We start from the raw sequence: 17840 nt of genomic DNA on the forward strand, positions 1-17840 counted from the left end.
GACTCAAGGGTCCCGTCTACCGTGGTTTCATTTTCACGCCACGTAAAACAAGACTCCGATTTGACATTTTAATGATCAGAAACTGCAAATACACACATGGAAAATGGCGATGAATGAACGGCAGCTGGTGACGCTCACAAAGTCCCAGTTGTACAGTGCTGTTGTAGCTCTCAAAGTGGTTTAATGGGGCAGGTCGTGGTGCACCAGCTTGTAGTGGGATCCGCAGGACGGGCAGCGCTGGGCGTCTCCCTCGTGGAGCCAGAACCACACGATAGCGGTGTTGTCCTCCTCGCCTGCGACACACGTTATGGTACACTAAGTTCTTTCGTCGCCGTGCAGCAAGAATTGCGTGCGGCAGCATTGTGTTCCGCCTTCTAAAAAAAACAACAAACGCAACACTTACACAAGCAGCCCACCAGCCTTTTGGCGCCGATGCAGGGGACGATGTGCGGGTCCTGCCTGGTTCCAGCGTACTCCTGGGGCTTCAGCATGCTGTACGGATCCTGGGAGGTACACGGCGAGGGTTAAAAACAAAAGACGGTTCGCGAGCACGCGCGAGCTGGTCGGCGGCGTCCGATTTCAGCGCCGGGGGTGGGGGGGATCGGGCGGCGTACCTTTCCCTTCTTGAGCGCCTGCAGGGCGCGCCTCTCCAACCCGGTGGCCTGCTCCTCGTCGGTTGGTATCCCTGCAATTGTCGGGACAGCGTCGTTAAGGACTCGGAAGCTTCCATCGCGCGGCGGGGGCGGCTTAACGTGGTGACAGTTTCAGTACGCGCGCAGGGATTCACGTACCGAGTTAAGAGTGATGGGAGGCAGAAAGTAAAAGTACTTAGTTACTTTTCTCACATGTTTCTAGTGTCTGTGCTTCCTTGAGTATTCAATTAAGGAGCCTTTCGACTTTTACCCCGCTCCATCGTAAAGCCGGCCCTCTACTTAATATTCCACTACATTTCCAGCACGCGTTCACATAGTTGTAGTTAAAAAACAGAGAAAAAAAAAAAAAACGGCTCAACCTGCTAACACGGAACATTCCCCCGGAAATCTGGAAAAGCTTTTCCCTTCTTTATATGTTTAGTTCGCCCCCAAAATCATACTATGAATCTATGGAGCAGCTTCTCTCTCTCTTTTTTTTTTTTTTTTTTTTGTCCAGATATTTTTGTCCATTTCGGGGATTTTTCTTTTTTTTTTATCCCTCACATTCATCGAGTTTGGATTTTCGCTTAAAACTTCAATCCAAAAAAAAAAACCATTGAAATTGTGCATCTGTCCCTGAGCGGTGCAGTGGCGCCGTGTTTCCAGGCTCCTGTCGCATCAGGACGCTGTGAAGGCGCTACTTTCACTTTCGCTGGGGTAAGGTCGTGTCAAAGTATTTGTGCTTTTACCCAAAACCTTTTTTTATTATTATTATTATTTTTATTTTTTTTTAAGTCCTTCGTTCACCGCGGCCAGTAAATAAAATGACTTTCCGCCTCCCGCACTGGGCTACGTGCGTCCTTTATCTGCTGGCCCCGGACCAAGGCACCGAGGCGCGTCTGCCAAGGAGGCGGGTCCACGCAGGCCTCCAAATGACCTTGATTCCAACATTATTATGATTAATATGATTTTTTTTTTTTTATCACGACTACTATTATTGTGACTGTCATTTCAATTATGACTATTATCATGTTGGTCCCCGGGACCGCGCATACACCTGTTGCCTCGAGTGTTTCCCGCGAGAGAAGCGATATGAACTTTACTTTTTTAATATCATTTGAAACGCGCTCCTCTCACCTTTCAACGTGACCATGGCCCTCGAGAGCGGCCGGGCCGCGGCGCCGCGCTGGGCGAGCCGCGACGCCGTGCGAGCTCCGAGTAGAAGTCGTGCCGCCATGCTGCGCTTCGTCTCCGGGTGCGGGCGGGCGGACGGACGGACGGACGGACGGACGGACTGACTGACTGACTGACTGACTGACTGACTGACTGACTGACTGACTGACTGACTGACCGACTGACTGACCGTGCGACTGAAAAATAAGCAACAACTTCTCGGACCCGAATGACCCCGACACGCCCCCAACCGGAGTGACAGCCGCTTTGTCCAATCACAGCACAGAGCCGACGAGAACGGCCCAATGAAAAGTGACGTAACTGGCATCACGGGACTCCGCGATCTGGGTCTATCATAAAAAAAACAAACATCTTCTTTATTCATCTTCTTCTTCTTCTTTCTCCTTCGGGCTGCTCCCGTCAGGGGGCGGCCACGGCGGATCCTCCGCCTCCAACGCCTTCTGTTCTGCGCGTCGTCCTCCCTGACACCGACCGCCTGCACGTCCTCCCTCACCACGTCCATAAAGCTTCTCTTTGGCTTCCTCCTTCCCTCTGGCCTGGCAGCTCCATCCTCAGCCTTAACTCTCATCCCTCCTACACACGTGTCCAAACCATCTCAGTCTGGCCTCTCGCTTTACCACCAGACTGTCCAACCTGAGCTGTCCCTCTCATGGACTCATTCTCAATACTGTCCGTCCTTGTCACTCCCAACGAAAAAATCTTAACATCCTCAACTCTGCCACCTCCAGTTCAGCCACCTGCCTTTTTGTCAGTGCCACCGCCTCTAAACCCTACAACTCACTACCGTCCTGTACACCTTCCCCTTCATACTTGCTGGAACCCTTCTGTCACACATCACTCCGGACACTCTTCTCCACCCGCTCCACCCCGCCCGTTCTCTCTTCTTCACTCCTCTCCCGCACTGCTTTGGATGGTCGACCCCAAGTACTTGAACTCATCCGCCTTCTCCACCTCCACTCCTTGCATTTTCAGCTTTTCGCCGCCCCCCCCTCCGATTCAGGCACATGTATTCCGTCTCACTCCTGCTGACTTTCATTCCTCTTCTCTCTAACGCACGCCTCCACTTCTCCAGGCTCTCCTCAACCTGCTCCCTACTCTCGCGACAGATCACAATGTCATCCGGAACATCATAGTCCACAGAGTCTCCTGCCTGATTCCATCTGTTAACCTGTCCATTCCCACTGCAAACAAGAAAGGGCTCAGAGCTGATCCTTGATGCAATCCCACCTCCACTTTGAAAACAAATATATTTATTATTAATAATAATAATAATAATAATAATGATAATAATGTGGAATATAAAAAAAAAAGTATATATTTTGCACATTTGATTGAAAATAATTTTTGAATCCGAAAGTGATGGTCATTGATCATACTGTGAGTGTGTAACCAGAGGGAGGGCAACAAGTGCTTCTCGTTGATGAAAACGTCAGGGAGCGAAGAGCTTGACTATGTCTAGTTTTAATTTTGAGCCAGGATGCCAAATTTTTGGGTCCGATGCCCATCCCGGTTTTGGAGAGTCCTGGCCCACCGATAACCGATGTTTTGCGGGATATATTTTTTTGTATTTCTTAATGAATCGGGGCAAAGTAATAGGGAACCAAGAGATATAATATAAATTGAACATATCCACAGACATCTACCAGGTAAGAAGGTACATATATACCCTCAAAAACATACAGTTTGTAATGTCAAACCACTACAGCGCAACAGAGTCTACACCCCGCACTGGACACGGTGCCAGTGTACAATCAGAACCTGCACATTTATTGTACATAGTATGATGCATCATAAAGCGTCTTACTGTAAATCTCATCTCGTTCATTTTGTTTACGAACAGTGGTGTGTCGGTCGACCACCTGGATGCTTGGGGTCAAATTTGGTCAATTCTTCACATATTTCTCCTCTATGTGGATCGATTTGGATGAACCTCAAACCACAAGATGTTTGTGACGTACCGATTTAAACGACACCTCAATCGTGTTCGTAGCTTCTGTCGTTGTGTTTCAGATACCTTTAACCCTGTTGAAGATACTTTGGCGCCCGATGGCTTGGACCGTGTCTGTGATTTGGGTCAAATTTGGTCAGTTTTTCAGCCAGGATGGGTTAAATGCAGAGGCCTCATTTCACCGGCCACCATCCAAAGTGTGTGTGCATATGTTGTAGTGCGGTGTGTTGCGTGATAATTAAAAGATTCTTCTTCTACTGGTTAAAACGCGACATAACCGTGTTCATAACTTCTGTTGTTTCAAATAGTTTTGGCTTGAAGCAATTACAATAGGGGATCCAGCCCAAAAAATAATACAATGTGAAAAATAATAATACAATCTGAATGTAATCATTTATATTATCCAATATACTTCATAAATAAATTAATATCTACAGGAATTTGTGATCTGAATTTATAATAATGATCTCTTGAACTTGAACTTCAACTTGATGTAATGATAATGTATAATATAATAAAATCTGAATAATACAATTAGAATACAAAATTAAAGTTTATATTTTACCATATACTTCATAAATAAATATCTATTCATTTTATGAATTTATAATATGATAATGTATAATATAATAACATCTGAATAATACATTAATTTATTATATATTCCCCATATAATACATGAATAATTCACATCTACAAAGGACTGAATGTGTCATAATATGATAATACAATCTGAATAGTTTCCATATAATTAATTGAAAAAAACCCACATTTCCTTAGAAACAATTAGAAAAAAAAAATGACGCAAGAATTTCTGACAGCGTCTTAAGCCTAATTCTCAATTAATATAGATTATTTGTAAAAACAAATCAAACAAAACATTAAAAAAAGAAAAGAAAATCGATTAATAATTGGTTTTCTTATAAAGAAAGTTATTCATTTTGGGGGTGTAGTGTAGAACCTGTTTTGACAAGGTGTCATTTCATTGTAAACTGATTCAACGTGAAACATACAAACGTAATTGGGTTTTTCCATTTATTTTTTTTTTAAAGGAAAAAAGACGACATGATGAAAATGAAAACTTGCAAATTACTTTCCACTGTAGAGCTGCTCTTAAGTGCTTCACACATTATAAACCCCAGTTGGGTGCAGTTACGTAACAAATGACATTTATGCTTTACAAATATGCATCATAACAACACATTACAAGTAGCCAACGAGGACATTTGGAAATGGGCCTTTGGTGTGTTTTTTTCCAAGCTCTTAACATGCATCATTTGTATTCACTTCATTGTATCCACACTCTCTCGGGAATCAGAAATGGGTCTGAGTCATGTTTCGGGGGAGGGGGGGTGAAAGGAGACGTGACTAATCCTCCATGACACAGTGTTGGGCCTAATTAATGAAAGGAGGAGACAGTAATAATGTTTTAATGTATTCTGACAAACTGATTAGCATGAGCCGGATTTTCGTCAGAACAATTTGACCGCATACAACCTGCACTCGGAATTCAAAGAAACATTTTGGTCCACTCGCTGATGAAACAGGTGCACGAAACTTTGGCATGACAGCGACGGGCTCTAACACTGACGAAGTGACAGTATAGTTAAATATGACAAGACACTCGAGGGGCATCTAAACGCTCACATTGACACATTAACGAGGCACCCGCAGTGCCTTGTTAATTAAATTCAGATTTCATAATTTCGGAACTTTTGAAGCAGACTGGATGGTGAGTCGGCGGCCCAGCGGAAACGTCGGTGGCAGTAGTCACCTAAACAACGGTGACATAAAAAGTTCAGTTTTTGTTATTGGTAAAAAAAAAAAGGATTGATACAGACCTTTTATTATCAGAGATTTTCTTGCAGATATTACTGACTTAAGTAAAAGTAACGGAGAGAAATGTGTAAAACAGTGGTATTCAAACTTCTGTTGCAGAGGCCTGCTCCCAGCCTTTACATTTAATGTTTTTGAAATAAATTGTGGATAAATAAAGACACTTTAAATGAAGTATCACATTTTTCATGTGTTTTTTCACATGAGTATTTCTCATGCTCATGTGTTCGACAAAAGGTGCTTACTGTACATCGCTGAATGTTCAACTTCTGTGGTTCAGTTTAAATATCCCCTCTGTGACCGATTAGAGTTTTTGGGGTTTCGTAAAAAGCAGCACGAGTTAGTTTTCCAAGTTTCCTTCAAACGCAGCATTGGCTCAACTTGTCCGTCTACGTGTCGCAAGTGGCTGGATGCAAGTGGGTTCCGAGAGTTCCAGACTTATATAACTTCGGATGATGATGTCACAAAGCGGCCACGATAGGACCTCAAACGTGTGCGCACTGCAATTGACATTTTTCAATAACTTTTAGCCCGAAAAACAGCAAGATTAAAAAAGCAATAACAATAACTAGGCTGGACCCCTAATAACAATAAGAACAAATAATGAAAATGAATTAAAATATAAACAAATTGTATTGTTCTCAGTGAACTAATGAAAATAACAACCCCCCCCCCCCCCCCCCGTCAAACATATTTCATGAAATTTAATGAGTCACTTCAAATTAGTGCTAGAATGTATATTAAAGGCCTACTTTTCTTTTTCTCCCCCACACGGGGGCACGCCTCACAGATTGAATACCACGGTTGTAAAATGTGTTGTGTGGAAATTTGCCGTATAGTCACCGGAGTATGGCACCGCTTCGCAGGAGGGCGTCCCCGCTGGCATTTGGCCAACATGATGGTCGTCTTCTTGGGGGAATTCAGCCTTTGCCCCCTCCAACATGGGCTCCTTTTTATTTCTCACAGCCCAGTGCATTGACTGAAAAATGTTATTCCATGACTGTTACAACTTAAGATGTGCAGAGAGTTAGTGTAACTTGGGGAACTCGGAACTAGGTAAAAGGTACACACCGTTTTCACAGAGTCGTTCAAGGCCTGCCAGTCGTGGAAGGAAATCTCAACTCCACTTCTTTTCCAAAGGTCGTAGTTTTTTCTCTTGTGTTCATTGCATAAAACCTCTTTGGCCTCCTGCAGCTTCTGAAAGTCTTCCACTACAAAAGAGAAAAATAGTGGCAAATGAAAGAAGTGGTTTCATTGTCTTGGAATTAGGAGGCAGTCCCACCCCTTTATACTGTAGGTGCTCCAACACAAGTAAGATGAAAGGAAGATGATATACTTTGAATGATAAAAGCCATGCAAACGGACGGATCGGTCTGGACACACACAGGTTCAGGTGTAGATGGTTTATACAATAATATGAAAAAACAACAACTTAAAAAGGACTTATAAATGCTTAAAAAAACAGCATTTATGGAATAAGATAACCCAGTCCGATTTTTGTGGGCTCCCTATTTCTGAAAACATGTGATTGTTCAGATTTGCCTCCCCTTCCTACGTCAAGTGGGGGCTTTATTAATTAATTAAGTAATTAATTAATTAATTAATTAATTAATTAATTAACTAATTAATTAATTATTATTAAAACAACAACAACAACAACAAGAGGGAATAGGATAAAAAAAAAAGGTCAAGTAATTTTTTTTTATAAAAAATAAAATAAAATGACATAAAAAGCCCCGAAAAAAAACCCCAAGAAAAACCCCCAGAAGTAGTCAGATATTTGAAAGCGTTGTGTAAAAGCAGTGGTGTACCTGCTTTGGGGTTGTGCGGCTGTTTGTCCGGGTGGCATGCCAAAGCTCTGACTTTATACTCGTTGATCATCTGCTCGGTCTGCACATTTTGGGGGAAAGCGTCAGAGCGCACAGCAACGAGACGTGTTCTCGCTCCATCAACAGGTGAACGCGGGCGCCGACTATTTCCTGGAGCCGCATTCACGGCACGCGCCGCGTGTTCACCGGCGTGTGTCAGATACACGCGTGGGTGAAAAGTGACGCCGCGGTGTCGCGGTAGCGCGGTTTCCCGTGCGAGTCGAGCCCCGACACGTTATTCAGGTCGGCGGAGTTGGTTTAATCGAAGCAGCGTCCAGCAAATAGTCGGATCCCGTTCAACCTGGAGCCCGACTTACCGACGATAACTCGTCGCATCCCAGTAACCCGTAGTAATCCTCCGCGTCCTCTCGTTTACAGTTCAAAAGAGCCTCCATGAATTTGACCAACTCGGGCGCTTGTCGGTGGATTTCGTGTAAATCCCCCAGAAATGGTGATTACGAGGTTTCCAGATGTAGATACGGGCAACTGAGCTCCCCCTGGCTGCAGTGCTGGTGGCCAATGGGAGGAACACTGAGTCACAATTCAAAATATACTATAATATAATATAATATACTTTATATAAATGTGTGTGTGTGTGTGTACATTTATATATTTGTGAACTGTACTTTATATATATATATATATATATATATATATATATAAAATAAAAGAAATTCAAAAATACAAATGGGAAAAAATTGAATTAATACAACAATCCGACCATCACTCTTGAGATTTTGAAGTGCGTATATCTACGACGTCACACCATAACAAAAATCATGTGATGAAAGAAATTATGTAATTTCGCAATATATGTGTAATAAAACACATTTCAATGGACAGAGATGAATAAAAGCTACAACAAATACATCTCTATTTTTGACTACTGAAGCGGGAAAAATGGAAAACTAAAAATAAAATAGATATATTTCTGTATCCACAAATACATAATGTCATCGCTCGTGTTGCGTGTTGCTATATTTATCGTCACTTAAAAGTGACTGAATATGTTTTCATGTATATGTGAGTCACAAAATAACCATCAACCATTTAAATGCGTGTTTTGGCGTTTGAAATTAAGGCTGTAAGCGATAAAAACATGAAATATATTGAACCGCATATAAATGGTCTACACAGCACAGGTAATACATTTTTTTGTTTATTTGTGTATGGAGTAAAGTATTTATTTTTCCCTCTACACGCTTATGTTTCTCGTTTTTGTCGCTTCATTTAGAAACACCGATTTATTCATATCGTTTATCCACTGGCATGCATTTTATTACACGCGTTGCGACACCGCAGAATTCCATTCCGCCGCGTGACGTCCTTTGTTGTGGTGTGACGTCATAGAGGTACGGAGGCGGCGGAGACCGGGTCACGTGCTCCGTGCACACCGCCCAGCTGTCTCGCTGCGAGGAGGGTTCTGTCTCCCCGCCGCACCAGCGTCTCACTCGCAGCGGCGGCTATCACGGTGCTGGCGGAAGATGGCGGACGGCGAGAACGTTCCCGGCAGGGCCTGCTCAGGCGCCGTCGAGGCGGACGGACCCGCGGCGAAAAAGGCCAAAATCGCCGCGGCCTCGAACGGCGGATGCGAAGCCGCCGAGGCGGACGGAACCCCCGGCGTGTTGGAGGCCGAGGCGGGCGGCGGGCGGCCCGCGGAGCAGGAGGCTGAGCCGCCGCCGGCGGCGGCGGCGGCGGCGGAGGCGCAGGCGGCGGCAGAGCAGGCCCCGGCGGCGGCGCCAGGCGGAGACAATGGACCCGGACCGCAGCTCTCGGAGCCCGGCAGAACAGCCGCGCAACTGGACCGGAGCACCGCGCTCGGGGTTGTCGCAGAGGCCGCAGGTACACGGGGAGCCGTTGGTGTCCCACGGCTGCCACGGAGAGTGTATGGAGCTTGGTTTTTGGTTGCTAGCCTCCACAGCAGCTAATGTAAGTTAGCTAGCTAACGGTGGACATAGCAACACACCTCAAACCTAGTGGTTAAAGTGGTAATCCGTAAGATTATCATGTTTGAAAAAAAAATCCCCAAATCGATACTTAATTTAGCTGGAACTTGTTAAAAAGGGCCGTTCCGATGTACACCTCTGCATGATGTTGTCGCTGTTGGCGGCGGGGTCCGCCTTTCCCGGCAAGAATGTACCGATCGGACATGCGCAAGACAACCACGGGATCAGAATCTGTTTATTTGGCAGAGTTTGTAGAACTCGCCGGTTTTGGTTCGTGCGTCGTTGTACAGACCAGCCGCACGAAAAGCTCGGCAGCCCCTGAAGAAACACAGAAGACACAGAAGGGGTTTTGTGCACGGGACGCAGTGGATAGGTGGCAGCACGGACGCTAGAATGGACTGTGGGTATACGTACAGATGTGATATTCTGTGCAGTGATATTCTGTGCAATTGTTTTTTAATACAGCTGCATAGCTGGGTGTGGTCAGAAAAATCACAGCCACTTTAAGTAACCAATCTTTTTTTTTTTATAAACGGACGCACGCTCGAGAAAAGAAAGTGAACGTCTGGTGCACAGGCTGGGGGGGGGGGGGGGGGGCAGCTTAGAATTGGGTTCAGGTGCAGTCGTGTGATACACCCCACACAGACTATCTTATGGATTACCACTTTAAAACACCGGGCCCGTAACGGCCCCCACCGCTTATTTTCATTGAGACTCCTGCAAAGCGAGGGTCAAAGTTGCACCCGTCGTGAAGCCCAAATAGCAAAAAAAAAAAAAAAGAGATAAAATCCAAAACGCGACAATTGCAACAGTTGAACGTGTTGTTGCAATAAACCCTCCAACCACTAGTGGCAGCAGTGAGCAACGCGTCGTCCGGGAGCCGTGGGAAACATGCGATGGGCGAAGATCAAGCCCCATCCGGTGGCACTACGAACCGCTTATTTTTGGCATTTACACACGACTGGCACATTTGTGCCACCGCAGCGGGTCATCGCCAATATGTTTGAGGGTCCTTCGAGGTAGTTTGCGTGGCAAAGTGCACTGAACTATGTGGGTTTGAGTAGCATTTTGCCAACGACGGGTGCAATATAGACGAGGACCCCCGCTTTGCAGAAGCCACAATGTCAACGAGGGGGCTCGCAGACCACGTGACCTATGTCGATCTACTATACCTGCGTGTCACACGGTGGATGGTGGTGTCGGAGTGATTATGGTATGTTTTGTCCTCTTTGTTCAGATTTTCTTCGGTGCGACAGCGACCTTCCCTCGAACGGCCTGGCTAGCACCCCGGAACATGTCAATGAGGAGGATGACCGCTCTTCGCACGCCAGCTCCAGTGACTGGACGCCGCAACCTCAAATAGGTAGCGAGACCCATTTCAACCTGATGCCATTTGCTTGTGATGGAAATTGGCAAATATTAAATGTGTTCAAGTTGCAACCCGCTCCCTGATAGCAAGCGGGGGGCGCTTTGTACGGTTCTCGCGTGTCCTGGAAAAAAAACAAACACAATTTTGCAATGTAGTTTTCCGGTGACGGAGAAGTCACCGAGTTTATTAATTGACAAAATTGCCCAAAATATCCTGGAAATGTTTTGTTCAATGTTCACGAGCCACAGACTCTGTTGCTTTGAACGTATCCCAATAAAGTGCTGGACTGCCTCCGTTTCTTCTATAGCCTATAGCTGCCTTGTCGCAATCTACTTGACCTGCGTTCTGGCCAGGGAACCAAAAGTGAGTCCAATATATTGTTGCTATTTGTTATTTCCTTACCTGAATTTTAAAGCAGGCAGCATTCCCCATTGTTCTGTCTGCCCGCTGTCACTGCCCGTCCGCTTGTTCGATGGGGAAGATCGATGAGCTCAGCAACTAACGTAACACTTTGATGTGACACTCATCGGACCAACGTTAATCATGTTTTTCACCACACATTAGAATTGAACAAAAACACTGTACAATATAACATGAGCCCATTTTTGTGGGGATGCATTCTAATTGGAAGGATACTATTAATAGTAACTAACCAACCCGGACTAATGACAATAAATTCATGGTGAAATTGTAATTTACATCAGTGTGTGTGTGTATGTGCCCCCAAGCACTTATATACTTTGTGACTTAACAAAGACATCCGATGATGATGCCGGGGCGGGGGGCTATGCAGGGAATTCCCCTAATATGTTTCCATGACGACTGGATAGCAGCATGTTGGCACAAAAAGTGGAGTATTTCCTAAGCCGTTGGGCAACACGTTCCACAGTGTATTTGTATATTTTGATATATCACGCACGTTTGCGGCTAGAATACAAGGAGGGGGAGGTAGCGGGGTGAAATCTGGCTATAATAATAATAAGTGTGTGCCGACGCCAGCACACTTTATGAACTGAATCACGACCGATAATAATCTATATAAAATACATATCAACCCCCGTCCGCCCCATCTCCATCCTGCACATCCTCCCACACTAGCATTTAACATAATGTTATTCTTTGTTGTTGTGACGCTAGTGGCAGAAGCAGGATCCCTTTATTGATTTGCTGCAGAATCACCCAACCCTGACGAGTAGTTCTGAGTATCATACCATTATATCAGACATCCGTATATTATCCAGAGAAGCTTTATTAATATCCACTGTTTCTTACTTACATTTTGATGTTGATATCTGATGGTGAAAATGTAAAAATGTAGTACATTGTGCAAAGATGTGGATTCCATCGTCACTTGTTTTGTTTCCCGGTCGGAATACTCTCTTAAATCTTAAATATTTGCTGTGTTTTGTAATCCGATTGTACCAATTTTATTTGAGTTTATGTGAGTTTATTTAGTTTGTGTGTCCGGGCCATATGAAAATGTATCATTTTTCTCCATCCGCAAAAGGAAATTGCAATGGCCCAGCAGCTCACACTACAAAGCATTAGGCAGTAATACTTACAAAAAATAGAATAAAAACATAGAAATATAAAAATTAAACGGTGTCAATATCTGGGGGGGAAAGTGAGATAAAGGGCAGGCATATGGCATAAATATGGCAGGGCAGTGAAAAATAAACCTGAAATTTAGAAAATGTACATGAATGTTTTAAGCAGTATAAACCTGAATAATTAACTGTTGCACAATACTATAAATATATGGCAGGATAGTGGAAAACAAACTCGGACATTTTGAATAAACCAGCATAAACCTGAAGATTGAAGGCGGTATGAACCCGAGGAATTTAAGTAGTAAAGGAATATTGACCGTAAGCCTGCCAAAAATTAACAAATTAACCGCAAATTTGACAGCAGCAGTACAATAGCAAGGCAAATGTTTGAATAAGATTCACTGCCGCTATAATTTTTGCAGTTTACTTGAGAAGAGGTTAAAAGAGGTAAAAACAATTAAAGGGGTTTTCCGGGAGCAGGCTTATGGTATAACGGTGGGTCTCTTACCAGGTTCCTACAGCTTCATCCAGCAACACATCATGCGTGAGACGGATCCCAGGACTATCCTCAAAGACCTGCTCCCCGAGACCGTGCTCCCGCCCGACTTGGACGACATGACGCTGTGGCAGATCATCATCAACATCTCGGAACCGCCAAAACGGAAGAAGCGCAAGGACATAAACACCCTGGAGGATGTGGTCCGGCTTCTCCACGAGAGTAAAAAGATCCTCGTGTTGACCGGCGCTGGGGTATGTTTTATAATATGGATAAATAGATAGTGTCTGCAACAATTGACATTATAAATTGGCACAAATGATAAAGAAATGGAATAAAAAATAAATGGCAATTTATGGATAATATAGAAATATACAACGGTTGACTGTACAAAATAAAATGACAATTTATACTAAACCGGATGATAAACAGCAAATAATATAACTTAAAAAATAACAGAAAAACAATTTTAAAATTAATAAAAAAATATATACAATATAGAAAAAATCACATTTGGTTATGTACAATAACTAATGAAATAAAAATGGCAGTGAAGCAGAAAGCTTAACCCAAGATGGTGATTTCAAAACATTTAGACAAAGAAAAAGGAAATTAAACCTAAAATTAAACCGCATAAAAGAACAGTAAGCGTACCCCAGTATCAACAAAGTCACATGGGATTTGGGGAATTTGTCAGGTTTTTTTTTGTTTTTTTTGTTTTGGTTGTTTTTTTTCCCCCCACCTCACGTAGTGTATTTAAAGTTGCCCATGTAACTGAATGGTTTCGTGCATATCTTTTTAAGGTGTCGGTGTCATGCGGGATACCAGACTTTCGCTCCCGCGGTGGTATTTATGCCAGGCTCGCTGTGGACTTCCCCGACCTCCCGGACCCCCAGGCCATGTTCGACATCGAATACTTTAGAAGGGATCCCCGGCCGTTCTTTAAGTTCGCCAAGGTTTGTCTGCACGTCGCCGCTCCGCTTTGGAGCCGTATTTTCTTCCGGCAGTCCCGACGGTCACATTAATGCTCGGCGGTTGTTTTATTTATTTATTTTTCCCCCGTTGTAGGAGATCTACCCTGGTCAGTTCCAGCCGTCGCCCTGTCACAAATTCATCTCCATGCTGGATAAGCAGGGGAAGCTGTTGCGCAACTACACGCAGAACATCGACACGTTGGAACAAGTGGCCGGGGTTCAGAAGATTATCCAGTGTCATGGTGAGTTGTGCGACCGGGAGAGAGCGGCCTCCGGAGGGCGAGGTGAACCGGTACTAAGCGGCGGTTGTCTCTCCAGGGTCATTCGCCACCGCGTCCTGTCTCATCTGTAAACACAAAGTGGACTGCGAGGCCGTCAGGGAAGACATCTTTAACCAGGTACGTGCAGAACACAGCGGTGGAATAGTGCACGGTGTGATGCATGCAGCTGAAATGCGTCGCCCGCCGCAACACGCCTAAAATTCAAACCGGTTTGAATTGTACATTGTTTGTATCACTGTTGCAATGTTCAACCAAGGGAGTGTTATCACGTCATTATTTCCAGGGTTGTTACCGTGTCCTTGACGTGCTTGAAGCGCTTTAATTTTCTCCTTGGAAATGTATCTACTGGGATACCTTAAAAAATTGCCTTTTGTGCTGAAGTGCTGGAAAAGTCCTTGGGAAAAAAATGTGATAATTGAAAACCTGATATTAGTCACCGCCGGGTCGACATCATTACTGTCATCACTTTAAGTAATAAAAAAATATATACGCATGTATGTAAGGTACTTGAAAGTCCTTGAATTTATTTTTGTAATGCCAGCTCAAACTCTGTTATATCATCGACTCTTACGTGGTTTTACGCAAATGGCAGCTTGAGACGCCTCGAGCAGTGTTTTACCAATTGTTGGTTCCGGGATGTTGAAAAAGTAAATAAACTCCTCCTGCAGGTGGTCCCCCGCTGTCCACGCTGTGCAGATATCCCGCTGGCGATCATGAAGCCCGACATTGTTTTCTTCGGGGAAAATCTCCCAGAAATGTTCCACAGGGCCATGAAACAGGACAAGGACGAGGTGGACCTCCTGATCGTCATCGGCTCCTCGCTCAAAGTCCGACCAGTCGCCCTCATCCCGAGTATGTTGTGCGTCGAACGGCCGCGGTGTTTGTGTAGGTGCCGTCGCCGTGAGCCCTGCCCCGGCCTAAACGCCCGTTCGCTTGTCTTTCTCGCCCTCCACCCAGACTCCATCCCCCACGAAGTGCCTCAGATCCTGATCAACAGGGAGCAGCTGCCTCACCTCAACTTCGACGTGGAGCTGCTCGGCGACTGCGACGTCATCGTCAACGAGCTCTGCCACCGGCTGGGCGGGGACTTTGAGCAGCTGTGCTACAACACGTCAAGGCTCGCCGAGATCACGGAGAAGCCCCCGCGGTTGCAGGCGACTGCCGAGCCGCCGCGCCGCGCCCCTCCCGCTCCCGGGGACGCGGCCGACGACGCGCCTTCGGGGGAGGGCAAGGGACAGAATGTACCGGAGACGCCGGGCGACGTGCCGCCGGAGCCTGGCACGGCGGCTCGGCATCCCCGCGGCGAGGCGGCCGCCTCCTCGGAATCCTCCGCGGACGATGCGCTGAACGAAGAGGCTGCCGAGGCCAAGGGCCACAACTCCAACCTCGCGCTCCGCAGGAGGTGCTGGATGAACCGACTCAACAGAAGTCCTATCAGCAAACGCCTTGAGAGTAAGCTCCAGACGACTAGACCCTGTCCCTGGTCTCATCTTTTTAATACAGTATTTATTTTTATGCAGCCTAGTATGGTAATTTTCCCACAATATTGTGTCGATGCTCTAGATGCCCAGAATTGATTATTGTTATCATTTTAATTTATTTGGTTATCTATTTATTTATTTATTTATTTTTCTGCAGTGTCCACGCAAATGTGGGAAAATGTTAACTTAATGAAGCGATGATACTAGATGGTGGAGCAACACACTGGATAATGTGACAAATCCTACATTGTCGTTTTCCAACATCTCAGATTACACTGCAATGCGAGGCCACCGTTTTGACGTTTATCCGAGGTGTCTTTATTTATACATTGCTGGTTGCCTTTGCGGACGGAAGACCCAAAATGGTGTGGATTAGTGTATTTTCAGTTTTTGAAAGATTTTAACTTTTTACTGCAGTTGAATGAGAATCGGAAGGAAATAATTAATATATTGCAAACTATCGAAGCACCGCAAAAACTTGTATTGCAAAACATAAAGAATCGCAATATTACCGTAACGTTACAGGAATATTATCTTAATATTTATTGTGACATCCCTGGCGACCCCCCGCCAAAACAATTTAATTGAGAGTGAGTCCAGTGCAGCTCTCTTAATGGAAATGAATATTCACAAGCCTAAAAACTAATATATTAAAAATGAATGTTTGTTTTCCCCAGCATGCCAGTACCTTTTCCAAGCACCAAACCATTACATCTTCCATGGCGCCGAGGTTTACTCCGACTCGGAAGACGAGTCGTCGAGCTCGTGTGGGAGCGAAAGCGAGGACTCGTGTTGCAGCGCCGACGCGCCCGAGGACAGCGACTCGGAGGAGTCGGACGGAGGCGCGGCACCGCACCCGCCGCCCCACCAGGACACGGCCGACGCCCCCACAGACAATGTTCAGAGCCCCACACACCTCCAAGTGTAAAACTACCCAGTCCACAAAGCACTAATGTTCTTTTGTTTGTTTTTCGACGCATCGACCTTTTACTTTATTTTGCGTTGAGGTCGGGCAACGATTTTGTGTGAATATGCAGCAAGTTCATTTTTTTTTCATTCTCAATGTTTGCGTTCTGTGTCCGGTTTGGGTCACACGCGTCGTCTGAAAGTTCACACCATATACTACTTGGTAAATAGGATGCAGTAGCCTGGCGTTAACGTTTCTTTTCTGTCTACAGCTTCATCTCACTTCACGTTTGAGTAGTTAGCTCGCGCTCTATTTCGGGGCAGCTTAAAATGATTGCAACAGTAAAATAAGCTTCAGTTAACGGACTGCCACTCCTGCGTGCGGCCAGTAGAACGGAGTGCAATGGGTCATTCTCAATCCATAATGTGACGTCACCTGTGGTCCTGTGTGTACTGCAAATGCATTGCGAGGAAATGTTCAAGCCTGCCGCCGATTTATGAGGGAAAGGAAAAAATGGCGGGTACCACGATGCTTCAGACACAGACGTGACTGGTCCCCAGGGGGTTCGCTCGAACCGGTTGTACCGACCCCGCAATACGAACGGTTACGCTCGCCCTGGCGGTGAACACGGAATAATGGAACGGTAATCTGCGATCGAAACCAAAGAACACTTCCTCAACGTTCTAAGTTATAACATTATATTTTTACCCTGTCATTTAAGCCTTGGAAAGAAATGTAACTATTTGACAAAGGTTTTTTTTTGTTTTGTTTTGGGTTTTTTTTTTCCTTCCCCTTTTTGACGTGGCAGCTACTTTTTATGGTCAAGCTTATTTTTTATACTGTTCACACGACGCATACTTCTCAAGGAGTAGGTGATAGTTTAAAATCTGTAAGAGAGTTATACCCATCTTGTAATAAGTCCGAGGACTATAGAATGGCACTTTTAATTTTTTTTTTTTTTTCTTCCAAAACAGATTTTGTTGCCCTTTTCACTTTTGATAAATCAAAATGGTAGAGCATCTTCTCTACTACCTGTAAAATAAATCAGTGTTGTGTTGGATCATATTTGAACCAGTCTGTGTTGGGAACATGTCCACACCAACATGACTCACATGCCATTTTATTTAAATATGTCTTATTTTTTTTGTTTACAGTTTAAGAGAATACATTTTTTTCCCCCATATTAGAGTTGTTCATTGTCTCTATTTGGGTTTGTTATAATTAAGTAAAAAGCCTCTAAACACTGATCGCGCGTTTCCATTTTTCCCCAATTTTATGACGCCGCCTCTGGCTCAAAAGAACTACACTTCCCCTGGTCTTCTCCCTCGCTTTGCGACGTGTCGTGAGACGTCGCAAAG

General features: G+C 44.8%; 3 protein-coding genes across 4 annotated transcripts; 1 reads left to right on the forward strand and 2 right to left on the reverse strand.

Annotated features, from left to right (window-relative positions):
• Nucleotides 1-54: 54 nt before the first annotated feature.
• On the reverse strand, nucleotides 55-2051 carry cox5b2 (cytochrome c oxidase subunit 5B2). Its single transcript, XM_080016627.1, has 4 exons — nucleotides 1770-2051; nucleotides 615-685; nucleotides 404-503; nucleotides 55-293 (listed from the first exon to the last, which is right to left on the reverse strand). Exons 1-4 carry the CDS (start codon nucleotides 1867-1869, stop codon nucleotides 181-183), a joined length of 384 nt encoding a protein of 127 aa, XP_079872753.1. The 5' UTR covers nucleotides 1870-2051; the 3' UTR covers nucleotides 55-180.
• On the forward strand, nucleotides 1207-17665 carry sirt1 (sirtuin 1). Of its 2 annotated transcripts, XM_080016626.1 has the most exons (10): nucleotides 1207-1349; nucleotides 8829-9320; nucleotides 10662-10787; nucleotides 12855-13093; nucleotides 13643-13795; nucleotides 13908-14055; nucleotides 14132-14211; nucleotides 14763-14946; nucleotides 15052-15546; nucleotides 16253-17665. In XM_080016626.1, the coding sequence occupies exons 2-10, from the start codon at nucleotides 8963-8965 to the stop codon at nucleotides 16501-16503; spliced, it is 2034 nt and encodes a 677-aa protein (XP_079872752.1). In that variant the 5' UTR covers nucleotides 1207-1349; nucleotides 8829-8962; the 3' UTR covers nucleotides 16504-17665. The 2 variants fall into 2 exon arrangements, with proteins under 2 accessions (XP_079872752.1, XP_079872751.1); XM_080016625.1 differs by lacking the exon at nucleotides 1207-1349 and having other exon boundaries at nucleotides 8514-9320.
• Nucleotides 4813-7985, reverse strand: dnajc12 (DnaJ (Hsp40) homolog, subfamily C, member 12). The gene is made up of 5 exons (XM_080017219.1): nucleotides 7796-7985; nucleotides 7422-7500; nucleotides 6682-6821; nucleotides 6454-6589; nucleotides 4813-5548 (listed from the first exon to the last, which is right to left on the reverse strand). Exons 1-5 carry the CDS (start codon nucleotides 7871-7873, stop codon nucleotides 5466-5468), a joined length of 516 nt encoding a protein of 171 aa, XP_079873345.1. The 5' UTR covers nucleotides 7874-7985; the 3' UTR covers nucleotides 4813-5465.
• Nucleotides 17666-17840: the final 175 nt, after the last annotated feature.

This window comes from Zeus faber, assembly GCF_960531495.2.
Source record: "Zeus faber genome assembly, chromosome: 16".
Taxonomy (NCBI): domain Eukaryota; kingdom Metazoa; phylum Chordata; class Actinopteri; order Zeiformes; family Zeidae; genus Zeus; species Zeus faber.